This window comes from Juglans regia, chromosome 16 (assembly GCF_001411555.2).
Source record: "Juglans regia cultivar Chandler chromosome 16, Walnut 2.0, whole genome shotgun sequence".
Taxonomy (NCBI): domain Eukaryota; kingdom Viridiplantae; phylum Streptophyta; class Magnoliopsida; order Fagales; family Juglandaceae; genus Juglans; species Juglans regia.
Genome location: NC_049916.1, coordinates 27,540,651 through 27,568,118, shown reverse-complemented (window position 1 = coordinate 27,568,118; position 27,468 = coordinate 27,540,651). Strand labels below are relative to the sequence as shown.

Genomic DNA, 27,468 nt, shown 5'->3' with positions numbered 1-27,468 from the left:
AACCTCGAATTTGATGTGTTTTTCAAACAAATTCCACCCCTTTCTAATAAATTTCCAGAGGCTCACACCAAAAGTCCCCCTACCTTCCTTGGAACACCAACCCCCCCCCCCCCCCAAAAAAAAAAAAAAAAAATCACTTCCATACTTCCGATCAACAACCTCTGTCCACAACAAATCCTCTTCCAATAGGTATCTCCACAACCACTTTCCTAATAGAGCTTTATTAAAAATAATCAAATTACACACCTCCAAGCCTCCCAACACAATCGGACTACACACCCTTTGCAACCTCACAAGATGAAATTTATTCTCCTCCCCCATGCCATCCCATAAAAAAGCTCTAAATAGTTTTTCAATCCGATTAGCCACACCCACCAGTAATGGAAATAAATATAGAAAGAAAATATGTAGGGAGATTGGAGAGGATACTTTTGATAAGAGTTAGTCCTTGTTTGGATTCGAGACTCACCTCAACTTATCTCAACTCATTCCATTTCATCTCATTATTACAACTTTCTCAAATTTTCACACAAAATATAATAAACAATTCAATTTTTTCAAATCTCAAAACAATAATAATATTAAAAATAATATTCTAACAATATTTTATTCAACTCATCTAAAACCATCTCAACTCATCTCTGAATCCAAACAGAGCCTTAATCTTTTTTTTTTTTTATAAGTAAAAATATTGTATATATCAAAACGGGGCCTTAATCTCCCCCCTTTTTATAGATATAGCAGCTTACAACCCGACAATCTTTTTTCAACCTTCTCTACAACACCATCCCAAATATTGTTTGCTTTGAAAGAAGCCCCTAATGGAAGCCCGAGATATTTCATAGGAAGGGAAGCCACTTTACAACCCAACAAATCTGCAAGAAGGTTGATATTCTCCCCATCCCCCTGCAAGAAGGTTGATATTATCCCCATCTCCCCGGCGGACCAATTCCGATTTTCCAAGTTCACCTAGAGTCCCGAAACGGCTTCAAAACACAATAGAACAGCCCTTAAAGCTTGAATCTGTCCACTGTCAGCATTACAAAAAATTAAAGTATCATCCGCAAACAATAAATGAGAAATGAATAAAACAGTGTTACTGTTGTTTCCCATCGAGAAACCAACAAAAAAGCCTCTCCCTATAGCAGCCTCCACCATGCGACTCAATGCCTCTATTACTAAAACAAAGAGAAAGGGAGATAACGGATCCCCTTGTCTCAAACCCCTCAAACTCTGAAAAAATCCACAAGATTTGCCATTAACTAAAACAAAAAACCGGGCAGTCAATACACAATGTTTAACCCATCCACACCACCTATCTCTGAAGCCACATCTTCTTAGCATATAAAACAGAAAATCCCAACACACATGGTCATATGCCTTTTCCATATCCAAATTACAAAGAATCCTTGGAATTCCTTCCCTCATTCGCAATCAAAACTGAATCCAATATTTGCCGACCTCGCACAAAAGCATTTTGAGATTTGGAAATTATTTTACCCATCACCAAACTCATACAATTAGCTAACACCTTCGAAATAATTTTATAAATCCCACCTATCAAACTAATAGGATGGAAATCTTTCAGCTCAATTGAGCCAACTAACTTCGCGATGAGAGCAATGAAAGTAGCATTAAGAGACTTCTCAAACTTGTGACAAAGATGGAATTCATGAAAAACCCACATCACATCATCCTTCGCTATGTCCCAACACTCTTGAAAGAAGGCCAAAGAAAAACCATCCGGGCCTGGGGCTTTATCTTTACACGTCTCTCACCACCTGCTGCACTTCAGATTCCTCAAATGGTCTCTCCAACCAACTTGCTGCACTAACATCCAGCTGGTCGAAATTCAAGCCATCAAGTTTAGGGAGCCACTCCGATGTCTCTTTGAGGAGATCTTCATAATAATTCACAATATGATCTTGAATATCCTCAGGGGATTGGAACACATTATTACCAAATTGAATAACCTCAATCACGTTATTACGCCCATGAGAATTAGCCATCTTGTGAAAAAACTTAGTACATTTGTCTCCCTCCTTCAACCAAATCACTCTTGATTTTTGCCTTCATGAAATTTCTTCCATCAACAAGACCTTTTCTATTTCAGTCACCACCTCATTCTTTCTCAACAAAGACTCTTCATTAGTCTCCCCAACCTCTAGAGAATGCAGCTCATCCTAAAGAAGATTTTTTTGCTCATTCATATGCCTAAAAATCTCGATATTCTACTTCTTTAAATCAATCTTAAGGGCTTTAAGTTTACCAGCCACAATAAGACTAGGGGTACCATGAAAGGAATATGAAGCCCACCAATTCCTTAACTTCTCCACAAATCCATCAGCTTGCAGTCACATATTCTCAAATTTGAAATAGCACCTACCCTCCTGAATGCCACCACAACCTAGCAATATGGGAAAATGATCAGAACATACCCGTGGCAACCTCTTCTGGCATAGGTCCAGATAATGCGTCTCCCAAAGAGAAGAGACTAGAAATTTATCCAACCTTGACCACCCTCTACTGTTAGACCAAGTGAAACTCCCCCTACCAAAGGAAGGTCCACAAGATTAAGATCAAAAATCAACTCCAAAAAATCTTCCATAGCCCTTGTTGAGGTAGTAGCCCCCGCCCTCTCACCAGGAAACCGAACAATATTAAAGTCCCCAAACAAACACCAAGGTAAATCCCATAAATAATACAAATCTGCCAATTCCTCCCACAAAAAACTTCTATCTCTATCTACATTAGGCCCATACACTCCCGCAAGAACCCACATCCACCCATCCTTGATATTCTTGAAGGAACCAGCCACTGAATAAATCTCAATGCAATCCTCTACCAACTCCACCACTCTCTTATCCCACATCAACAAAACTCCTCTTGAAGCACCCATCGAAACTAGATAACTCCACCCCACAAAAGTACAACCACACAAACTACGAATAATATTTCTATCAACATAACTCACTTAGGAGACGTTTGGATTCGAAAATGACTTAAGATGACTTGAGATGAGTTGAGATGGATTGTGAATAGTAATGAGATGAGTTGTGAATAGTAGTGAGATTTGTGAGTTAAAATTGCTGAATAGTAATGAATAGTAGTGAGATGAGTTGAGATGAGTTGAGATGAGCTGAGGTGAGTTACGAATCCAAACGGCTCCTTAGTCTCTTGAAGACATACAATATCAATTTTTCAATTGCGGATAAGGGAACTAATGCGAAGAGGCTTGTTAACATCATTGATCCCCCTTACATTCCAAGAAAAGATTCTAGGCTTCATATGATGAACACCTACGCCCCTTCAACCTGTCCCTCCCAACACTACCCTCCTTATTATTGTAATTAATCGAACATATCAATCGTTTCAGCTCTCTTTCCTTATTAACTACTGACTTCAAAGCCATGATCTTCTAGTCTCGATAGCGATCAAAAGAGCCTTAAACTGCTCTTCAAAACCTTCACAGGAAATCCCCACATGCTCCTATAATTCCTCCACCTTTTTCAGCACCTAGTCTGAATATTTAGGCCTCGTTTGTTTTCACAGATGAGATGAGATGAGTTGATATTAAAGTTAAAAGTTGAATAAAATATTGTTAGAATATATTTTTCTAATATTATTTTTATTTTGGGATTTGAAAAAGTTGAATTGTTTATTTTATTTTGTGAGAGAATTTGGAAAAGTTGTAATGATTAGATGAGATAAGATAAGTTGAGAGGAGTTGTGAAAACAAACGAGATCTTAGGGACTGAGTTAGGGGGAATAGTACATAGCGGGATAGGACTACCCAACTCATTCTTGTCACCCCCTTCCTCACAAACAACCATCTGTAAATTGGAATATGCCTCTACATCTCGTGAAGAACAAGCCATCTGCGACTCACCAAACATCACCTCTGATGAAAACCCGAGGCCTCCGTCAGCCTTACCACCCAATAACAGTGGTCGACTCTCCTCCACTGACAAAAACTACTCTACCAAGCTTGGAAATAGATCCCTCGTAGATACTCCAACAGCTGAAGGGTTGAAACACACAAAAGGCCTAAGAATCTCCCCATCTGAGACTTCCCCTCGGGCTTCCATTGCCGGACTACCAACTCCGCTTCCTCTACTTCCTCCGACCGATGTAATTGTACCAACCCACCAAGAGTTTCGTAGGAGACCGGCGACACTTTTTGTGCCACAACTGGAGTCGGCGGGTCACATATCTACTCCAAAGAAGAGTGGCTGAGAAACTGGACCGAGATATCGGGCGATATACGGCCCTTCTCCTTCCAGACCCATTTTGGGCCTTTTCCATGGCCCGGCCCAATGCCCTCCGTGGACCTAGCCTCTGCAACAACCCCCCTACGGCCCACCACAGTAACAAGCCCTGCAACCTTCTCACCACTCAAGCCCACACAAGGCCCGCTTCTTTCCAAGCCCACCTCATCTCTTATAAGCCAATCCACCTTATTCTGTAAAATACTCAATTGAGCCTTCACGTCCATAAGAGTACTAAGGACTCCCCCCTCTGCCACACCACCTGCAGGTCTACCACCACCACCTGCCACTGTACTGGACAGAAATCTTTGTCAGAGCCATGTCCGTTACCCAACGTAGTAGCAGCAACTCTCTTCCCTTCCATGCCACCGTCCCCTTTTCGAGATTCACAGGGTTGCTCCACCATCAATGCCTCCCTGTAGGAGTGAGGTTACAGCTAGACCTTCACCACCAATGGTCTCTTCAATACTCCGACACTATAAGTGGCCCTCCCTTCATGAATAAACTCCCACAATGCTTCCCCCATTCTTTTCCACCCTTTGCCATCCTCCTCGGGAACGAAAATAAAGTTCCTCCTACCACCACCACTGCAATATATCGGCCACTAGGGATGCTACCCACACCATACAGTGCAAGGTAGCCCCCTCCCAATCCGCCCCACCCCCTGCCCATTTCACTAATGGACTACACTCCACTAAGCCAAAAAATTATTCATGGGTCCAAAATTGATCAAAAACACATTTTTGGACCTAAATTGTAAATTTCAATTTGTAAATATGACTATAATTTAAAAATTATGTAGTTTTTAAATTTGCTAGTGCATATTTTGTGTAAGTTGTAGTGTAATAATCATGTCAAGGCAATACAAGAGTCTCACATTGCTTAAGTATGAGACTTGTATTGTGAAGGCAATTTATAAAAGGGTCATCCTATTACACTACAACTTACACAAAGTATTAAGTAAAAGTTCTATTTAATACATATTACTATATTTATATATAGTAAAAATAATAAATATTTATAAATATGTATAGAGGGCGAGGCCCCGCTAGGGCCATACCGCCCCCCGCCCCCGCCGGTGTCTTGCCATGCGTGGCAGGGCAACAGTGTGCAGGGCCTTGCTAGCCACCCCTAGTGGCCATGACCATTCGAACAGTGCTACGCAATAAAGCTGCGTCTGCCTTCCCTGACTATGGTGAGAAATCTCTCTTTTCTTCCTTCATGCAAACCTCCAAGGCCTTTGCCAGCCATTGCACCGTTGAAAGTCCCAACACCAACTTTGCCATCCCCCTCCAGCTTCTCTTTGTAATAACCAAGAGACCCCCTCCTTCACAAATGAAATCTTTTTTTATTCTATCACAATGTCCTTTGAAAAACCCATCCTAAGCACACCACACCCCCGAGCTCAATAGTAAAACACAGCCATAGATCACCCAAACTCAACGGAGAGAATGAGTATTTGTTTTCCATCGTCAAGAGAAGATATACGGAAAGAAAATGTTCGGAGAGACTAATATGTAAAGAGAGTTAACCTTGAGAAGATTTTCCTTAGTTCCTATAAGCCAAAGAGACCTATAGCTAAAGATCAAAGAGATTTTTCCAAACTTCTATGAACATCCATTGACTGTTACCACCACCTCTGACTTGTGACTCGTATATCACCACCAATCACGCTCTCCTCCCCTCATCTTCTTAACATTTCATTCCCATGATATATAAAACTTTATTTTTCAGTAAACTGGAGAAGCATATCACAGTTTAATACAAAGGAAAAACAGATGAGCTTCGCATCAATGAACAAGATGAACTTCCAAAGGAATGGACCAATTAACAAGAATGTTAATATCAAGAAGGGTAGATTAATACTTTTTTCTCATTTTCATTAGTATTTTCATTCCCATAATAAATATCACCTTATTTTTCATTAAACTGGAGAAGCATATCGCAGTTTAATACAAAGGAAAAACAGATGAGCTGCAATTCGCATCAGTGAACGGGATGAGCTTCCAAAGAAATAGACCAATTAACAAGTTTGTTAATATCAAGAAGGGTAGCTGAAACATTTCATCCTCTGCAGTAGAATATATGCAATTATGACCCAAAAATTTAAAGACTAACCTTTGGTAAGTATGGAACACAACCGAGACCCATTGACTAATCTCGCAAAACAAAAAGTCAATACACATGAAATTAAAAAGGTACATGTAAAATAAAAATGAAAAAAAAAATCATGTGCTACACATACCTTAAATATGAACATTAGAGATCCAACCACCTTTTGGTGGTAACTAGCAAGTGAAGGATCCCTAAGTATTCGCATGAGCGAATTAATCGCAACCTGGAGCAATAGAAATTTATTATAACATGCAACAATAACTTCAGTCATATATCAGGTGGATATCCTACCGTGGAATAATAATCTTCAGATGTTGCAAAAGATGGCCAGAGATCCAAAGGCAGATCATCCATAGACTGAATATGACCTGAATCACTGGCAGCACGGGTTGCATCTCCATGTGGCCCTGGCAAACTTGGTTGATTTCGTTTGTATACATGAGGATCCAGAGCACCCATAATACCAAGAACCTGAAGAAGCACCAGAATACCTTTAGTGAAAAAACCAAAGTTAGATTACAAATTAGAAATCTAGTTAATTTGTGGCTACCTTTAGTACTTCACGTCTGGTAGACCATGCTAACTCGCCATTCAACAATTTCAAGAGTAAGACAAGCAGCTGTGGATAATCATTATATGGAGTTATGACGTACCTGTTAAATTTATATAAACAAATTATCAAAAAAAATTTTGATAAGATAAACAAATTATCAAAATCATATATGTTACCCTCATAAATTTTGATGACTCTAGATTAGGTTACATAAATTGTTCCAGTATTAAAGATCCAAAACAAGATACAGTGAACAAAGATTCTGTACCACAACCCAACCTAAAGCACAATATAATATGACATGAGATCCCACCCATTCCCATTCACTTCCAACCACTTACCCTATGAGTCCCTTAAAATAGTTAAAGTCCAAATGTGACAACATCATTATCAATGCCAGGTTCTACTTCGAATAAAATTTGGATGCCATAAAGATTCATTGGTGTCCATGTTCAAGATTTTGCAGTTGGATGTTAATGACACCTAGAAACACACCTATACCCAACTCTAGCACCTCCAAGTTGTCATGTGAACTTGCATCACCACTAGCAATAGTAAGTCAGCTGATAGATGAAATAGATTCGTTGAAAGGAAAAAGAAAAGAGACACAAGTTTGAAACAAATAACCAAACGGTTGAAACCTAAACAATGCATTTCATCATTGCAATGAATTTCAACATGACAGCTGCACATGGTACATATGCTACACATTACAGATCATTTTTTTTAACAGTAAATTAAAACACATTACAGGTCATAAAGCAACATAACAAACATGTCACATACCCAGTGCTCTGCACAACCTGACCAAGAGTAGTAACAGCCACTTCACGTTTGGCAACAGCTGCTCCATCCAATAAAGCTTCAACAATCAAAGGCATAAGCTCGGGAATGTATTGTCTCATAGAATAACCACCCTGTACAAAAAGCATAACCGAAAAACATGTACAACATTAATATAATATCTACAAAAACAAAGTGTCATTAAATATGAGGCTATCAGACAAGAAGAAAAATGGTCTTCTACGTCAAGTTTGCAATATAAGTTTTTCATTTGTGCAACTTGTACTAAAGGCGTGTATATAACAACACAAGTTCTACAAAGAAAATGCAGAAGACAATTTTATTGATATGGAAACTGATCAACTTAGAACTCTTTTAGAGCTATTTTACAACTCTATATGAAATAGAAGGTTCGTGTGTAAAATTGAAATCATTTTTAATGAAGTGGCATGATTGCATTGGTTGGTCGTAAAATGAGTTATAAAATAGTTGTAAAAGAATTGTAGGTGTATCATTATCCGTAGATATATGCATAATTTTCTTCTTTGTAATGTTTGTAGAACTTGTATTGTCAGTGTACCAAAGATTTGACAGCATAATGTTATCTATTGTAAGGCACTTGAACTTGATGCATAACCAGGCAAACTAGGTAATGGAATTGTTACCCACCACTCTAGTAAGATCCCCAACAGTTACAAGAACTCCACTTATAATGCCATGATTTGCATTGACCCCAGTGCCATCATTAAGCCTTGCCACAAGTGCCTGACCAACCAAAGCCATTTATTAGGAGATGGGGGATGGGGGATACAGAAAATATAATAAAAGGCCTCAATAAATAGCATAATCACTACATTTTTTTTTGATAAGTACATAATCACTACATGAATTACTTAACCTTGTGTATTGGAGCAATGTATGGGAGAATTAGCCGTTCACAATTACGTATTAGACAGCCTAGCAACTTTGCACTTTCTTCCCTGCATTTACTATCAGCACTGCTACACATGGCAAGAGAAGTCAACATCCGACTCTTGACAGCCTTGACATATTAAAATAAGAGCTTCTTCACTCTAGCATATATAACAAAAGGAATTCATTCACATCACCTATGCTCCAGATATGTCAATAACTGTATGAGATGGCGGCGAAGCGCGGGAAGTACATATGCAGGATTTTTTTCTGATAACCTTCCAGCTAGAGAAATTGCATATTCTCGGACATCAAAATCCTGAAACAAAAATGAAGTTCAACGATTTGACAGTAGCACATAAATATTTGAGATTATTCTCCTCCAACAATATGGTTATGCCCTCTACAATGGAAGATAAACTAAGGCCTTGTTTGGTTACACAGATGAGATGAGATGAGATGAATAGTAATAAGATAGTTTTTTTTTTTTTTATAAGTAATAGTAGTGAGATAGTTTGTGAATAATAGTGAAATGGTTTAAGTTAAGACGCTTGATAGGGTTTTGGAAAATAAGAGAGAAAAAGTTTAATAAAAATATTATAGCGTTAAAATATTGTTAGAATATAATTTTTTAAAATTATTTTTGTTTTGGGATTTAAAAAGTTGATTTATTTTTTGTGTTTTATTTGAAATTTTGAGAAAGTTGTAATGATTAGGTAATGATTAGATGAAAAAGTTGAAAATTTGAAATTGAAAAGTGTTTGTGTTTGAATGGTATTTTGAAGTTGAGATGAGATGAAATGGATTGAGACCATCTGTGAAACCAAACGGGGCCTAAGGATATACAAACACATTCACCAAGAATAGCAACTCAATTAGTGACAGGTCGTATAGAGAACACAAAATCATATTAATCGATGGAAGAAAGGAAAGATGTAAAGCAAGTTCATTCATTGATAGACATTACTTCACCAGCAAAACTAAAGATCATAAAGTATTACTATCATTTGCATTGACCACAAAATACCATACTCGGTATCAATTAAGCCATACATTTAAGAAGAGAAATGCTTTTCATAAGCATTTTAATCATCATCCTTGTGGCATCAAATGATTGCAAAATTATATATTAATTTTCACTTATCTGCCAATCATTTTATTCCTCATCAGGAAGTGATGAAAGAATGGTGGTTAAAAATTCACAAATATCATTTTTCATATAAAAAATAGCAGAAAACATACCTCATCATTTAGAGCAGCAAAAACTGCACTCAGACTATCAGCCTGCGCCAAAAAATCATCAAAACCTCTATTCCCATGAAGAGAGGAAAATATAGAATGCCGAACAGTGACATCAGCATCCGCAACAGCTGCAACGAGAAGCTTTTCCACAAGCTGCAGAGTCCAATTGCAATTAGAAAACAAGAATATTTGAATAAAAGACAATACTAAGAATGCAAGAGCAAGGCCCAAAAGGACATCAACAAGGCTATTAAATGAGATCTGAATCCCAGCACCATGGCATTAGATATAATGATAAATATGCGTAATTACTTATAGCAGCTGAGATTTCCTTCAACAACCCCACCCCACCCCCCACCAAAGAACAATATATCGATATATCCAAAAGAACAACTAAAGAAAGCAATAGTATTTTTGTAAAACCAACTAAAGAAACCGATAGTGACAATACTTTCCAATAAATAATAGTATGCTGACAGGAAAAAGAAAGTTAAAAGCCAAACCTCCTCAACAAGAAGCCGCCGCTTTCCTCCAGTTCGATTCAGCCTACTAGGACCAAATTGTGTACATGCTATACCAGAAAAAGAATTTGTAACTAATCTGCAACAACAAAGGGCGGCATCTTTTCGCGTGCCTCCATCCTCATCATCCAAATATACAGCAACCGAATCCCTCGCAAACTCAAGGAGATCATGGCCCTAAAAAATATATTGGCTTCTTAGTGAAACTAAAGTGCAACTGGGATCGATGCCAGACAATAATTTGCTAACAAACCTTGAAATTAAAGCGAGCAAGAGTCTGCAAAGCAAGTGGCACTAAGCCTGAACCAGTAAGGTCTGAAGCCTGCTGAGGAATATTCATCATATTTCCTCTTACCGTACCAACAGCATGCCTCCCCTGAAGATAATGGGATTTTGAAAGAACCATTGAAATGCAACCAAGCAACAGATCTTGAATGGTAGGCAGCAAAGATGGAATACTGTAACAACAACCAATAATAAGGAAATTTTAAAATCCTGAGACAGATTTATACCGAAAACTTGGGAGAACAAAGACCCAAAACTTATGAGAATAAAGGTTAATGAAATGGCATACCTGACAGTTATTTGCTCAAGGGCTTCTACAAGTGTTGAGGAAAGACCAGCAGAAAACATAACATCCAACAGACCACGAACATGAGGTTCCATTGCCGGGCCCATCGCTTTCGAGATGCTTCCAACACAAGCCAAAGCCTCAAGTGAAGGTTTCCCTCTACGTGGAGCAATCTACAGACAAAAAAATTGGCCACTGTTAAATAACAAGTTCAATCATAGATTGATATTGCGGCATTCAACAAAATCACAAATGCACAGGAAATGTGAACAAAAGAAAATTAGATATATGTTGCAATTTGAAGACAGGCCGGGCAGCATACTGCATCACGTAAGTGAGATGTAATTGTCGGCAAATAGTGGACAAGATCCCCATCCAAAGCGCCAGCCATCTCCCCAAGGGCAATGAATCCACTGGCACGTTCAGCTGGTATTCGCAGAACTGCGAGAATATGATTCATGCATATCTGCAAGAAATTACAGCCTCTCATACACATCCTTTGGATAACGATGCTAAACAGAAATCTGAAGGGGGGGAAGGGGGGCACTGACACCTATAACACTTTTCCTACCAGCTACGGTTGGTTAGGAAAAGAAATGAATCAAAGTAAACAAACCGTCAAATAGTTTGTAACAAATCGATCACGTAGGAAATGAGCAATGCGAGGTAGCAGCTGAGTTATACTCAGGCGAACAAGCCGATCCCGATGCTCTAGGTATCTGAGGACAATTTCAGCAACTTCTCTATACCTTGACATCATAAATTCACCCGTATTCCTGCCCAAATGAAGTTCAATTGTATCTAAGCCAGAAACTAAAACCAGCTAAAAGATGACAATAAGCCAAAGGATAAACAGCCATATAAACAAACTCCCAGGGGTTGGCTCAAGTGGTAAAGGCCTTGGGCTTGGGGGTATGCTCCCCCCAAGTCTAAGATTCAAATCCCCTTGTGTGCAAACAATCTCTAGGGGCCATCGGACTGGGGGATTTTCCCCTTAAATTATCCGAGGTACACTTGCGGAAAACTCCTTGCCGAGGACTTGTGCACCCCCGGGATTAGTCGGGACGCTGTTCTTGGACACCCGGTGCCAATAAAAAAAAAACAGCCATATAAAGAAGAGACACAATCCCATAATATTCTTTTATCTATTTACAAATTTTGATGTTTGGGATTTTTTCTTTTAGGCAAATAAAGATTTTATTGATGAGAACTAGGCATAGCTCAAGTACACGGGACACATACAAGAGCAACACCTAGGCATGATTGACTAGGGATACAAGGAATTCAAGGATATTTAGACCATTGAAGTTTAACACAATCGACCAATGGAATGAAGTGTGAAAAAAGAAAATGCTAAGCTTGTCCATTGACCGCTCGACCATTGGGAAAATTATTACCATTAAAAATTCTTTTTTGATAAGCAATCGAAATTTATTAAAACCAAATGGTGTACCCAAGAGTACACAAGAAATATACAAGAGAAACGCCTAAAGTGAAGGGAAAAAAAATCCACCAAACTAAGTCCTAACCCAACCAGTCCTATACCTCAAAACAAAGTTACTCCTCCAAAGATTATACAACACTAAATCCCGTACACTAAGGGTGGGTTTGATAAACCTACCTCATCTCATCGCATCTCATCTATCTCATCATTACAATTTTTCCAAATTCCCATACAAAAATATAATAAATAATTCAACTTTTTCAAATCTCAAAATAAAAATAATACTAAAAAATTATATTTAATAATATCTTATTCAATTTTCAACAAAACATCTCATTTGAACTCTCTATTCAAACCCACCCTAAGTATTGAGCTTCCCACTAAGCCCAAGGAAACGATACAAAATCCCCACAATTGAAAATTCTAAATAGATTTGTTTATTTTAACGAGTGAAATCAACCATTATTATTGTTATATGACCAATATTGATGGGGCACACAGATCCAATACAATATAGATGCATGATAATTCTTGAAAAACTAGAATACAATATGAAAACATATGCAAATTAGTTAGTATATATACAAACATACATATATACAGATACATATATGCTTGAGGATGTCTTCATATATTAAGGTGATTTTTGGTTTGAATAATAAATAATAAGTACTACCCAATCAAAACTACACCCTAGGCTATCTAAATTGAAGTTGTGGCTCCAACCACATCCAAAGTTGCTCTCATAAAACACAAGAAAAGATGTCCACACTTGAAGCCATCGAGAGTATAAATTCATTTAAATTGCATAAGCATAAAATCAAGAATACTCAGAGTTATAATAATAGAATAACTAGAAAATTGATGTGCATCTCCAAATTATTATCTACTACAGCTAGAAAACCATACTGCCCATAGAAAATGTGAATTCAACCATCTTTGCCAACCTCAAAAGCTCCCCAACTGCAAGTAAAGAACCATGTATGCTGTGAACAGGAGCATTTCTAACCAATCCATCCTGTGTAGCCTCAAACATGCGATAATACCTGCCAACAGCATGAGACAAGGAACAAAATTTCTGAATAGGGATCAGAAGGGTGATAAAGAAAAAGAATGGAAGAAAGGTAAGCACATAATGAGTGTGAAAAGACTACGCAAGTGGAAATTTCGTAGTCAACCAAAGTGACGATAAATAAAGGAGCAACTTAAAGTCAGTTAAACCATCACAAACAAGAACTAGTAAAACTACACATTCAACTCCAAGAACTATATGACTTGATTGGGCCTTGTTTGGTATGTTGAAATTTTCAATTTAAAAAATAAAATAAAAAATAAAAAACCAACTTCAACCCATGCATCTTTCAATCCCAAAAAATTTTTTATTTCAACTTTTCTTTCAATAATGTCTAAATTTCAGCAAAAACTCAAAAACACAAAAACAAAAACAAAAACACTCAAAAAAAAACTATTCAAACAACCTTTCAACTCTTCCTATCCACTTTTAAAATACACCTACAAAACATATTTCAAAGAAAATTTTATTCAAATTTTCGTATCAACTCTCATAATATGCAACAAAAACACGTCAAAATTTTTCAAAAAAAAATCTCAAACATTCTCAATTTTTTTCCTAACCAAACACTTAGGCCATGTTCGCTTACCAAAAACATTAGAAATATTTGAGAATTTGTTTGAGATTAGGTTTTGGGAAAGGAGAAAGAAAATTTTGAATAAAAATCTTTTTTAAAATAAGTATTTTATTGGAGTTTGTGAAAGTAGATAGGAAGAGTTAAAAAGTTGTTTGAATATAATTTTTAAGATTATTTTTGTTCTAAAGTTTGTAAAGTTGTGTTGATTTTTGTGTTTGAGTAATGATTAGATGAAAAGTTCCAAATTTGAAATAGAATACGTTTTTGAGATTTAAAGATGATTTGTTTGATATGGAAAAGATTTTGAAAATTTTTGGAAAATTCTGGTAAACCAAGCATGGCATAATTGACCGAGTTGTTCTTGGGCATGTAAAACTGGACTTAATTTAAATCCCACCCCAACCCTAAGAAGAGAAGAAAAAAAAAAACACCAAAATTCACAACGAATCATAAAAAATATGGACTAACCACTGCACCCGCCAACGTGTCTCACGCTTTTCAATAACTTTAAGGCAAGCCCGCAAAGCCTCCACAGCTCTCTCTCGAACAGCCAATGTTGGATCCCTTAGGGCAACCCAGATAGCATCAACAAACACAGGTACATGAACATTGAACACAGTTGAAGCATTTTCAGCCATTTCCTGCAATGAAAATAAATATCAAGCATAATTTCAATGAGAGGAAACTTAATTAAAATCAAAACAAGGATGTCCTTAGCAATAAGCATGGGTATTTTTTTTTATAGGTAAACATTAATATTATATTAATACGAATAGGCATAGCTCAAGTACACAATGGGGTATACAAGAGATAACACCTATTTAGGAAGAGGAAATAGAAAGAAGAAAATCATGAAAATCAAGGTCGTTGAAATCTACAACTTTGGCCCAAAAAATCAAGGTTCTAAAAAAAAGTAATCTAATCTCCTCCATTGAACGCTCCATGTCTTCAAACGTCTTGTCATTTCTTTCCTGCCATATGCACCAAAGAATACATAAAGGAATCCTCTTCCACATAGCTGAGATTTGTGAAATACCACCCAGATTTGTCCAACATGCCAGAAGTCCAACCACTGTTGCAGGCATAACCCAGACTAGTCTGAATACCTCAACCCATAGTGTTCTAGCAACCTCACAATGTCATAGAAGATGGTCCAAAGTCTCACCACATTGTTTGCACATACAGCACTAGTACACTATTATCACTCCGCGTTTTCGTAAATTTTCCATCATCAAAATCTTTCCCAAAGACACTGTCCAAGCAAAGAATGCCATCCTAAGAGGTGCCTTATTTCTCCAAATTCTTCTCCATGAGAAGTGATTATTCTGCAATTGTGTGAGGGCCTTAGGAAAGAACGAACTGAAAAAGTACCTTTTCCGGTAGGTACCCACCACAAAGTATCAACTCCTTGAGTACTCGGTCTCATGGAGTATAAGAGTCGGAAAAAATCTGCAAAGTGGCTAACTTCCCAGTCTTGGGCCGCCCTAGTGAAGCTTACATTCCAGTGTACTAGATCACCTGTCATCTCCATTAGGTCCGCCACTGAAGCTTCTGTCTCACGTGCAAGCAAGAACAATGTAGGGAATGAGTCCTTGAGGGAGCTATCCCCACACCATATGTCATGCCAGAATTTAGTTCTTGAGCCGTCTCCCATCACAATTCTAGTGTGACGAGCAAACACACCCCACCCTCATCTAATGTGCTTCCAAATTCCCACTCCATAAACCCCACGTACCTCCCTTTAGCACCATCTCCCCCACAAGCCTCCAAACTTGAAATCAATCACCGACTTCCATAAAGCATCTTGTTCAGTATTATAATGTCAGAACCATTTCTCAAGTAAAGCCCGATTGAACATCCTCAAATTTTTAATTCCCAAACCCCCAAAAGCGATTGCTGAGCATATTTTGTCCCACCTAACCAGATGAAATTTGAATTCGTCCCCAAGTCCCAAGCATGGGTATTTCAAACGAAATTTTCACCAAAACAAAATCTTCTTGGAGTAATGCAAGAGTAGGAACTAGAATCCTTGGTTTGTTCTATTTTAGTGGGGCATCTATTTGTCTAGTGGTGAAGGCAAAATGATTTGGACTCTTGCTAAAATGATGATTGAATTGTTCGCATATGGGAAAAGACAATTGGAAAAATACTTTGGTGTTGAAATTTAAAAGGCAATACCTTGTATAATGGTTTTGGGGAGAGAGTGTTGCCCATACTTTTAAGGGGTTTGGTTAACCGTTGGTGAGACTAAAGCTTTTGTTCATAAGGCCTCTCTATGTTGGTGTTCTCCAATCTTAAAAAGTTTTAGATGTTGGCTTTAATTTTTGGATGTTTCTTCATACATCTGGTCTACTGGCGTTATGCCTATTTTTTGAACTTTTTTTTAATGCAATTTACGAATTACAAATAGAAATTTCTATAGCAACAAACTAAAATTGCCTGAGATGCAAACCTTTGTACAAGGTTTTGGTGTCACAGCATTCTACTGATTTTTTCCAAAGTGCCATTAAAGGTCCCTTTCTTCAAGTGGTTGGCTTCTCATGGGAAAATCCTTACTATTGATAAGCTTAGAAAGCACGGTATCGTAGCAATTTATTGGTGCTTTATGTGCAAAAGGTGTGGAGAATCGGCGGATCATCTCCTTCTTCATTGTGAAGTGTCAAGGGCTTTGTGGGATGAGGTCTTTGCCAAGCTTGGCATTGCTTGGGTGATGCCTAAGAATGTGGTGAATCTTTTGGCCTGTTGGAGAGGGATTCAAGGAAATCATCAAATAGCGGTTGTTTGGAAGATGGTTCCTCTTTGCCTTATGTGGTGTATTTGGAATGAGAGGAATGGTCGCTGTTTTGACAATAGAGAACGCTCTGTGGATGGGATTTGGGCTTTCTTATTTCATTCTTTGTTGCTTTGGGCTTCTGCTTTTGTAATGGATGGGTTTAGTCCCAATGACTTTCGGCTGTTCTTCAGTTTTAGCTTGTAATTAGGTGTTTTCTCGTGTATACTTCATGTGTACTTGGGCTATGCCTAATTACATGGTTTCAATAAATTTCTTACTTGTCCAAAAAAAAAAAAATTGGCTGAGAGAATATTATGCAGCCTTTTAAGGTTTAAATAAGAAAATATATCACCTCATGGCACCAGAAAACCTCACGAATCAAAAGTTCAGTTTATTTTTCATTATCAAGAACAAATCTCCATCTAATCTAATATCATGTGCTAGCCAAAACTCAGCTCATAAAAAATGATGCTGCACTTACTTTCAAGATTAATACAGCAGCAAAACGGCGATCTACTCTGTCCCCACGAAGCCAATCCAGAGCAATTTTTACCTAAGAGAACAAATTATATCAGACACTGAGTGCTGCACAGCAAGCATCACTACAAAGTACAGAGGAAAAAGCAACAAACCTGGTGTTCCACTTCATCTGCAGTCATTGCTCCACCAGCCCTGGCTAGATGGCCCAGGACTCTACTAGCAAGCACCAGAATTTCAGGATCCCGCTTTACCTCAAACACTGTCCGCATATAATTAGAAAACTTCGAAACCTTGGAGGCATTCTCACCAAGTGCCACATCTATCAACTCATCAATAGCTCTTAAAGCTCCCAAATTTTCAGCAGCATCATTACTGTCTAAAAGACTAGATATTCGATCGTACAACTGATCCATGAAACGAGAAAAAGCTTCTCCACTAAGGTCACGAGCTTCTTCTTCCAGATGTTTTCTTAAAGCTAATGAAGTCCCTTCCTGCAAATAACAAAAATTCCAGTAAATCAAGCAAACCTGCCAGGTGGTACTAAAGTAACAAGCTAAAACAAGGAAGGTAATGCAGAAAAATTAGAACTAATTATCTTAAGGCACGCTAGAAATTATTTGGATAAGGCATTTCAAAGAGTTCAACAATCTATAAAGGACACCGATTCTCACTATTGGCTTTTTTTTTATAGGTAAAATGGAATTTTATTGATAGACAATTAGGCATAGCTCAAGCACACATGAAGTATACAAAGAAAACACCTAACAGCAATTAGGAACTAGGCATTGATACAAGCATATCATGAAAACTAGTCCTGTTACAATCAATATCACAAGCCAGACATAATAGCGTGTTGAAAATGAATCTCTTAAGCTCATCCAAGGAACGCTCCCGGTCCTCAAAACACCAATCATTTCTCTCCATCCAAAGACACCACATAATACGAAGAGGAATCATTTTCCACACAGCAACTGTATAAATGTTACCCCTAAGACCTCTCCAGCACTCAAAAATATCCACCACCCTCCCAGGCATAACCCATGCTACACCCATCCAGTTGAAGATGTCATCCCACAAAAACCTGGCCACTTCTCAATGAATAACAAGTGATCCACAGTTTCCTCATTCTTCTAAAGTTTCTCGCTAATTTGTTAAAAAAAAAGAATCATAACTTCAGAGGAAAGGGGAAAAGGTGTCGTAAGAAAAGCCCTACTCCAGAAAGAAGATGATACATGAAAACATAATTCCCAGAACAAAATGAGAACCAATAGGAACCTATCAATTGCCTCGACCTGAGCTGAACAAAATAAATTTATCTTCTTTATCAAGAATGGAATTAACATTGAACACGGTTGAAGAATTTTCAGCCATTCCCCTTTTCCTTTAACTTTCTAAACAGTCAAACAGAGTCTGAAGATTTTCAAATTGGCCTTTGACCAACAGATCCTAGCCCACCCTTTAGCTGTACTTGACTGATCAAATTAACTGAAAACCAAAACTACAAAAAGGAAGGGACTCAGAATTCAACCTGCAGCCTAATTTCCCTCATTTTGTCGACAATCAATAATAAAGTGAGAGAAAACCTATGAAGATTATCAAGTTCTTCAAATTAGTCCTCATTAATCTTAGACAAACCGTTAAATATAAAAATACAATAAATTTCCCGTATATTTGGTTTCTTTCGATTCAGTCTTTTTCTCAGCAACCAAATGGAGAGGGAAGAGAGGAAATTCGGCACCTTGGGCTTGTCACGTGTGCAGAGATCAGCCAGGATTCGGTTGAGCGCGTCAAAGCTGCCGCCTCCAGCCCCGGCAGCAGCAGCGGCTGCAGCGCCGACGGAGAATCGGAGCGTCTGTGAAGTGGAGGAGGCCATGTGGCTCCCACAAATGACAAAACCCTAGAACCTTACCCCCCTCCCTATCTCTTTCTCCGTATCTTCCACTCAGATGTTCGATTATTGAGGCATCCAAGTAGGGGGAACAAAGCCTCAGCTTGTGTCCGGTTTTTTGGTTATCATGGAAAATAGAAGCAACTGAGCACAAAACATGTAGAGTCGCTTTCTTCTGTCTCTTAGGACTGACGAAACTAGAAACCTATATTATTAGCCGAATTTTATGTTTATTGTTTGATTCAAATTCATGGCAAATGTGTCAAGGTTAAAAAATTTCACGCCCAAATAAATATTATAAATTAGGGAATGAGAAAAACAAAATTGTAACAAACAAAGAAAATTTCACTCGAAATATAAATATATATATAAATAAATAAAAATATTCAAGTAAAAGTAGTCAACAGATTAATCTTTGTAAACTTTTTCAAGGCAACAATTACTTTGTAGGTAGGCCTATAGCTGGTTCAGTTAAAAGCTTTGATGGACAGACCGGCTGTGTATCGAACATTTTATAAAGAAAAATAATTTGTACATGTTTCAAATAAAAAAATTTCATATAAATTTTTATAAAAAAATAAATTTTATTTTTAAAAAATATAAAAAAAATTATTATTTATTAATAAAACTCATTATTTTATAACAAATTTGTATAAAACTTGTTTCTAATATTATTCTTTACAAAAAATCAATTGGATTGATGTCAACTGTGCTATTTTTTTTTTTTTTTGGACGTCAAGTGTGCTAAATGGTAGAAGGAAGCAGCAGGGTGAACTTGAGAGGCGAGTCCAACATAAAATATGGACATATCAAACACATGCTAGCTCACGGAATAATCTTAGAATCCCGATTTGAACAGGTGGGCTGTTGTTGAGTCCTTAACAACAGACACAATACAATTTCGCCATGTCACATATTTCATATAAACTAAAAAAGGCGCATCACACTAAAATATGAAGTCTGCGGAGCAGAATCCGTAAGCCCCATCGTTCCTCTCATCACATTCCTCAAACTCGCTCACTCTTATTTTGCCGCCATCGCCCACCTCCACTCCATCACCATCCAGTAATTTTGTCGTCACATGCCATATTCGATGCCCACCATCCTCTCCTTCGCCTACCACAAACCAACAATCAATTCAAAATCACAATGAAACTCACTCTCAAATCCGCAATCTCATATCAAGTATAGAGAATAAGCTTAAGAGAGCATACCAAAGTCTCTATCCGTCGTCGGTGGCGCGAGGTTGACGCCATAAAAACGTCAGCAGTGACACTGGGTAGAGAATCTCGTCAATGGCATTGAGAGGGTCACGATTAGGAGCTGGCAGTGAGGAGAATTGCAAAAGAGGTGGCTTCCATGCGATAATCAACAAAGAGGGAGGGGAGAATGGCGAATAGGACTGTCGTTTGGGTTTTGTGGGAAATAATGGAAAGTCATAATACCCTAAGTTCCGTGGAAGTGAATTAGGGAGATAATGAAAAGACAGCATGCGTAATACCCTGCAATGGGGGGACATGGTAGTTAAAGTGAGTTGTCTACATGGAAATCACCCATTTGAGGGTTGTTGGTTGGGAAAAGATAGTTGAACCGATTATAAGATTAACTCATAATCTTAAATATAGTCGTACATTGTGGAAGTATCGCACACTTCTTTTAAAAAATAATAAAATCTATTATTGTTATTATTATTTTATAAATTTTATATTTACTCACTCTCTTTAAAAAAAAGATGCATTACTTACACACTATATAACTTGCAAATATCGTTTCTTTTTTACACATCCATTACATTCTTATTATATTGTAATGACATGGCCGCATTCATAAGTCTATGAATTTGTTAAAGAAAAACTTTAAACCGGTCCAGATGTTTTAATTCATTAAACAGTCATCCAATAACAACCTTCCACGTAGTTCTTTCACTTTACATCACACTATAGAAGCACACATTTGACTAAAACTCATAACAATTGAAAAAAGCTTATTGCGAATTCGAAACCCCTCCCTTGCAAAAAGACAAAATCACGACTCTCGCATGAGCAAGAGAGATACAAAATTAACACGAGACACTTGTGGAGAGACCAAGGGGTGGCAAAGGGAGTGGGACCCTAGGAGGGAGTGTTGACAATAAGTACTCCAGTAAGAACATCCTCATTGGCTTGACCAAAGTCTAATAATAGTTAAACTTTAGTCAATATATGCTAAAAAACCACTACATTAAATTAGGCATCTTTATAAAATTTTAAACTTCTATTATAGTGATTTTCAAGATTTGTAGGTGAACAATAGATTAACCAAACATTAAAATATTTTATTATCACTCATCTCACAAATATATGTAGGTATTTTTTGTAATTTAGAAATTTGGTTCGATTTATTATTATTAAATATAAAATGTGATAAAAATAAATAAATTAGGTAATATTAATTAGAATATTAATTATTAAGTTAATTATAATGATAAGTTAATTATAATATAATTATTATTAATATTAATATTTAATAAATGTGATAAATATTAATATTAATTTAATTAGAATATAATTATTATTAATATTAAATTAGTAGAATTATAAAATATGATACAAATAAATTAAATAAAAACTATTAAATTATTAATATTTTATTATTATATAGAGAGTAAATGACTAATTTAATGTAAAAATTAAATTTAAATAGAATAAAAAATATATATAATATTAATTAAATTTTAAATATAAATTTAACTAACTCAATGAAAATGCTCTGACAAACCTCCTAAAGAGATTTGCTGGTTCGAGCTAGATTGAACAAAAAAGGACAAAATTGAGATCAGCTGGGCATGAGAGCGTTGGGAGAAGGAAATGCTTCTCCACAAAAAAGGTCATAGTTATGAACCAGTTTTCTCGAACTCGCTCTCTCCCTCCCTCTCTCTCTCGTGGTGATTGTTATTTATCTCATTTATAAATAATTCAATTTTTTAAATTATAAAATAATAATAATAATAATCATATTTTAATAATATTTTATTTAATTTTTAATTTTAATTTCAATTCATCTCTTATCTGACCAAAAAAAAAAAAAACGAGATCAAATCATGAAGGCTTTTATCTGATATGGGCGAGAGGCTTCCATGGGTGTTATCTTTATCTTTCTCTCTCTCTAATCATGTGTGTGTGTCTGTGTAGTATATATATTTCTCCATCTTCCCACGTCTAATTGTTATTGGTGGGCTAATCAGTTGGGCTGTTCAACTCAATTTGTTATTAAAATATAATTAGTAATGTCATATATATAAAAAAAGAAAAAAAAAAGTGTGGCAAGGAAGGAAGTCGAATGTAAAAGATAAATAAATGAAATTGGGGTATTATTATTACTATTCACTTATTTATTATTATTATTTAATATTTTATTAGAATATTTTATTATTTTCTTATTACTATTTACAAGATATCTAAATTTCTTTCACTATTCAAACGCGTAATGGTTGGAGTATGGAGAATGATAAAGGTTTGGCAATATGGCCTAGTGATCAAGGGGTCGACTGTTGGGTTTCAATCTCCAGCATAATACTACCTACCTACCTACCTACAATAAAGAGTGTGGAGTTCATCAAATTACGGGTGGAATACAGCTTTTACCAGATGATAATGAATTTGGATTTTTCTAGTGAAATCCAAAACATATATAAGAATGGTGTGAACATAACATATGATGGAATTAAAAGTCAGAAGGATCTGAGATTAGCGATAGATAACTACAACAACAGTACTTAGAAGCAATCAAATTTAAAAAAAAAAAAAAAATAGCAACTAACTATCTGCTCATTTACATTACTATTGCGCAGCTGCGCAATGGGGAAGGCAGAAAATAAAACAGATTCGTAGTCGTGTCATCATGGAGAAGTGACGTGTTTTCTGATTCTGCTTGAGCGCCTAACCGGAGTTACAGTCTCCTCGTCTCCGTGTCCCTGATAAAGAAACAATGCATAAGTAATGCAACCCAGTTTGCAAGATTTTTGTAGTAAGAGAGATACGTAGTTTTCTTGAATGGATACACTTACGTGGTGCTTGATCGGAATTTTCTCGTACGTAGTAAAACTCCCATAAGAAAGTGAGCCCATGGAGTAATCTGAGGAAGAGGCAAGTGACTCTCTCTTGTAGTTCTTCCTCTGCTCCCTCCTCCTCTTCTGACTCTGAGCTTCGCTCGATTCCTTGAGTCCTTTCTTACTGTAAGAAGAGCTTCTCTGAAAGCTGCTTATTTCCGAAGGACATGATTCTCCCTCCATGTCCACCTCAGTAGGCCAGTTCCTAGAAGATGGTCGCTGGAGGAAAATATGCTCAGTGCTAACCGACATTGGACTGAAATCCAGTTTCTTAATCGGCAGTGGCTGCTCCGCATTTATAGCGGTACTTGAGGTTGCGTTTTTGTCTTTCTTCACGTGGATGAAAACTGTGGAAGTGAAAAGTGTCAATACCACCACCAGCAAAGCAATTCCCAGCATATTCTCTCTGAAAAATCCATCCTTTGTCGCATCAAATTCTGCGCTTTCATAAATTACATCTACTTTGCGCGAATCCATTTTGGCGGAGGAAATTGTCTCACTTTCACCGTTGAGTTCCCCAGCTCCCGAAACTTCAGATTGAACTTCGTCAGCCATTGGAACCATAACGGGCTGTTCCTCATAGTTTACACTACTTTGCTGCCTACTGCCATGGTTACCGGCAGCAAAAACTTCTTCCTCGGTCTTCTCTGCTTCTAAATTACCTTGTTCAGTCACCTGATCTTCCTCTAGAGCCCGAAGCACTTCCTCAAATTCTGAAGCACCGTGCTCTTCTAAAATCTCTTCAGTCTCTTGGCTTACTTCTCCTCCTCCATATACCCGGTCATCAAGTCCTTCTGAACCCTCCTCTCCCAGTGGTTCAACATCAACTTCCGTCTCCCTCATTGAACCCAGCATACTATGTTCGAACTTTTCTCCTCTTCCTTCATGACTACGCCCAAACATAAGATGCCCATCAACGAGAATATCCTCTGGCAAAGTGGTCAAGTTACAATAATGCAAGGGACCCGAAATATGTACACCTCCGAAATTTGGCGTCAGCCCGGAGACGAAGGAGATGGAGTAAGCATACCACTGGAAAAGATTTCGAGCTAGGCCATCAAATTTTGCTTTTGCTGATCCAGCAGTTTCATACGAGTCATAATTCTTGAAGAAGTTAGACACTTTAAGCACAGAGGGCTCGATGAGTTCAGGATTAGAAACTGAGATTGATAAGCCAGCCAGCAAGAGAACCAAGAGCAGCCCAATGCACACTGACCTCGCAAAGAAGCGTTGCTTAGACCCTCCTTTTGCTTCAGTAGCATCCTCTGACAAATCAGTGCTACCGGGGTTAGTTTCAGAAACATGGACCTCTTCTTGCTGCTCCGAAGAAACATCCTCGTTTCCTTGCCGTGAATCATCAGACTCTGTTTCTTCCGAAACTTCAGTGTCTGAAAAGCTTCCGGAAATGAAGCTTTCCTCGAGTCGTCTGCCATCACCGTCCTTGTTGCGATAAAGCTCAATTCGCGGATTCGGTTTGTAATGTAGAAACTGAGGTCGCGGCGAGAGGTAATTAGCTTTAGGATCATAAGGAAGCAATGAAGGGTCCGCATCCAGAGGCGCTACCGTAGGACACGACCACGAACACGAAGAAGTGGGACTAATCTTGAAAGTTGGGTCAAGCTTAACACAATCAGGATCCTCCGACAACGATTTCGAGTCAATCTCGGAACTCAAAGGTACCTCAGGATCAAAGACTTCCTCGCATCTCAAAGCTTCTGAAATTGAAGAAGCTGTGAGAGGTGCCTCCTCCTTGTCATCCGCGACTTCAGTCTTGAAAGTCGGGTCAAGATTAACACAAGCAGGTCCCTCCGACAACGATTTCGAGTCAATCTCGGAACTCAGAGGTACCTCAGGACCAAAGACTTCCTCGCATCTCAAAACTTCTGAAATTGAAGAAGCTGTGAGAGGTGCCCCCTCCTTGTCATCCGCGACTTCAGTCTTGAAAGTCTGGTCAAGATTAACACAATCAGGTCCCTCCGACGACGATTTCGAGTCAATCTCAGAACTCAAAGGTACCTCAGGATCAAAGACTTCCTCGCATCTCAAAGCTTCTGAAATTGAAAAGGCTGTGAGAAGTGCCTCTCTGGCATCCGCAGCTCCAATCTTGATCTCTTGCAATCGAAGTGCCTCTCTGGCATCCGCAGCTCCAATCTTGATCTCTTGCAATCCAGTATCTGCCTTAGCATCGATATCCTCCACTACATCTGAGAATGTCACCGACCGGAACGGTTTTTTTTCGTTGGAGAACGAAAGAGAAGTCCGAGCCGGTTCGTTCCTCTCAGCCAGTATCTTCTTTCTTGGAGACGAGGCGATCTTAGAAGCTGCTGAGATTGTCGGAGACATGAAATTCTTCGTGCCCTTTAAAGAAGCTGGGGATCGGACTCTTCCCAGCTTCGGATTCTGGTCTTTTGGGTTTTCTTTGTCCTCGTGATCTCGCAAAAAAGCTGCACCTTCTCTCCCCATCGAGTTTCTTCGCGTAAAGTCTGCAACTCGTCAACGTGGAAAATAACATATATAAGAAATTGTATGTACCGAAATTTCACATCACAGCTAAACCCCAACTGTTCAGTTGCTGAGAAAACTTTGAATAACATAGAGAAAACTCGATGCTGAATGGTAGACAATAAATGAAGATATTTCCCATTTTCCTGGCAAAAACTATCCATTTCGAAGTATAGAAAAATAAAGGAAACAAATATACTTCTTGGAGTCTTGATGGTGACGGTAGAGAGAAATGATCCTTGTGACAAGATATTTCCTGGAAAATTTTCGTAGCAACTATTCCCATCCAACCAATGAAATAATCGCATAGCTAGTTAATCACAAAAAGGCTCAATTCGTGTTGGATTCATTTTTCGTCTTTATTTCTTGAAAATCCAAAAAAGATAAAAGAGAAAGATACATTGGGAATCAATCTTAACTGTCATTTTATTCTAATTCTCTCCTACGTTCTGGGAAGCCAAACAGACCTTATCATTATCGTAAAAGCAACTAAGAAACGGAAGAAATCAAGAATATTAAAAGAGTCAAACCTGAAGGACTATTAGCCGGAGTATTCGGATTGAAGCCTCTCGGGTTTGCAACAATTGAGGGTCTCGTAAATGGGTTGCCACTGAAACTCCTCCTGATGGGGTTGCTACTCTCTGAGTTTCTTGAGTTGAGATTTGCCCTGCTTAAAATCGCTTGTGAGGAAGATGATTTGTTTGAAGGCACGGCCATGGATTACTCCGAGACTTGAATGACGGGTTGATAGTGATTGTTCAGGACAACAAATTTAAAAAACAAAATAGAGCGAAATAGTGAAATCTTGAGCAAGAATGGCAAGATGTGAGGATCTTGAAGGATTACAATTAAAGACAGAGAGAGATGGGGATGGAGGATTTGATGTAACGGCTAGTTTTCGAAGAGAAAGGGGAAGTTGGGGAATTTAAAGGGCGAGGCTTTTTCGACCGTTGGGAGTGGGAAGAAAAGGTTGTAACCGTTAGATCGTGAAATTATTTTGTAAGGCATAGATTGTGAGAATGCGGGGTAGCCGTTACCCATTTCTGCTTTTTAATTTGGTGTGGATGTTGCTGATCGGTCTTAGAAATCTGATGATTAATTTGTTTATGAAATATTTATTTTCCATTCCATTCTATAGACTTATCTTTGCTTGAGTTTTGCTTTTTTATAAGCCAATGTTATCACATTATAAGACCACTTATAATGTAATCTATTATAATTTAAAAAATAAAAAATAAAAAAATCAATCAGTTTTTAGTATAATGATGTTGAAAATTTCCACATTAATAATGTGTTGGGTGGGTAAAAAATAAAGTTTCTAAATATATTTTCTCTCTACTTTATTTAAGTCTTAGATTTTCCATTTGGATACGAACTATATTAACGATGAACCAACTTTCTATTGTTCTTTCTCCAAATTTTAGTATATAAAATGGGAGAAATACAAATGAAGTAGGGGTTATTAGATTTATAACAACCATCATAAAATGTTTTCGAACTCATTTTATATATCTATTTTTCACATTTTGAGTACTGTTATTGGATTATCTTAAACTTACCATTCGGATGGCCCTCTTATGGTGCATGAGGTATCATGTAATATATTCAAAACAAAAAAACGCCCAAAACACAAAAAGGGAAAGACTAAAATCATAAGTTCTTTCTATCACTTTTGTATTT

The 27,468-nt window shown here is 37.6% G+C and overlaps 2 protein-coding genes across 4 annotated transcripts in view; both read right to left on the bottom strand.

Moving 5' to 3' along the window:
• LOC109022214 (serine/threonine-protein kinase TOR-like) overlaps positions 1 to 19,363 on the bottom strand; it is a 44,872-nt gene extending 25,509 nt beyond the window's left edge. For 2 of the 3 annotated variants that reach the window (XM_019005047.2, XM_035686484.1), the window contains exons 1-19: positions 19,050 to 19,363; positions 17,464 to 17,802; positions 17,313 to 17,384; positions 14,527 to 14,699; positions 13,357 to 13,455; positions 11,582 to 11,741; positions 11,288 to 11,431; positions 10,969 to 11,138; positions 10,648 to 10,852; positions 10,377 to 10,571; positions 9,874 to 10,026; positions 8,829 to 8,950; positions 8,618 to 8,720; positions 8,389 to 8,484; positions 7,723 to 7,853; positions 6,934 to 7,036; positions 6,675 to 6,854; positions 6,514 to 6,606; positions 6,387 to 6,422 (exon numbers count right to left, since the gene is read on the bottom strand). In XM_019005047.2, coding sequence (XP_018860592.1) covers positions 6,387 to 6,422; positions 6,514 to 6,606; positions 6,675 to 6,854; positions 6,934 to 7,036; positions 7,723 to 7,853; positions 8,389 to 8,484; positions 8,618 to 8,720; positions 8,829 to 8,950; positions 9,874 to 10,026; positions 10,377 to 10,571; positions 10,648 to 10,852; positions 10,969 to 11,138; positions 11,288 to 11,431; positions 11,582 to 11,741; positions 13,357 to 13,455; positions 14,527 to 14,699; positions 17,313 to 17,384; positions 17,464 to 17,802; positions 19,050 to 19,184 — 2,709 coding nt within the window. In that variant the 5' untranslated portion in view covers positions 19,185 to 19,363. The remainder of the gene's footprint in view (positions 1 to 6,386; positions 6,423 to 6,513; positions 6,607 to 6,674; positions 6,855 to 6,933; positions 7,037 to 7,722; positions 7,854 to 8,388; positions 8,485 to 8,617; positions 8,721 to 8,828; positions 8,951 to 9,873; positions 10,027 to 10,376; positions 10,572 to 10,647; positions 10,853 to 10,968; positions 11,139 to 11,287; positions 11,432 to 11,581; positions 11,742 to 13,356; positions 13,456 to 14,526; positions 14,700 to 17,312; positions 17,385 to 17,463; positions 17,803 to 19,049) is intronic. The other variant, XM_019005048.2, reaches the window with a different exon arrangement.
• Positions 19,364 to 22,894: 3,531 nt separating this feature from the next.
• Positions 22,895 to 26,671, bottom strand: LOC109022210. The gene is made up of 3 exons (XM_019005041.2): positions 26,319 to 26,671; positions 23,245 to 25,769; positions 22,895 to 23,151 (listed from the first exon to the last, which is right to left on the bottom strand). The coding sequence occupies exons 1-3, from the start codon at positions 26,503 to 26,505 to the stop codon at positions 23,077 to 23,079; spliced, it is 2,787 nt and encodes a 928-aa protein (XP_018860586.2). The 5' UTR covers positions 26,506 to 26,671; the 3' UTR covers positions 22,895 to 23,076.
• Positions 26,672 to 27,468: the final 797 nt, after the last annotated feature.

Coding starts and splice junctions, on each gene's coding strand:
- LOC109022210 (XM_019005041.2), bottom strand. CDS start 26,505: ATGGCCGTGCCTTCAAACAAATCATCTTCCTCACAAGCGATTTTAAGC. Junction 25,770..26,318: donor TCCGGCTAATAGTCCTTCAG/GTTTGACTCTTT, acceptor GACGAGTTGCAG/ACTTTACGCGAAGAAACTCG. Junction 23,152..23,244: donor AAATTCCGATCAAGCACCAC/GTAAGTGTATCC, acceptor TTTCTTTATCAG/GGACACGGAGACGAGGAGAC.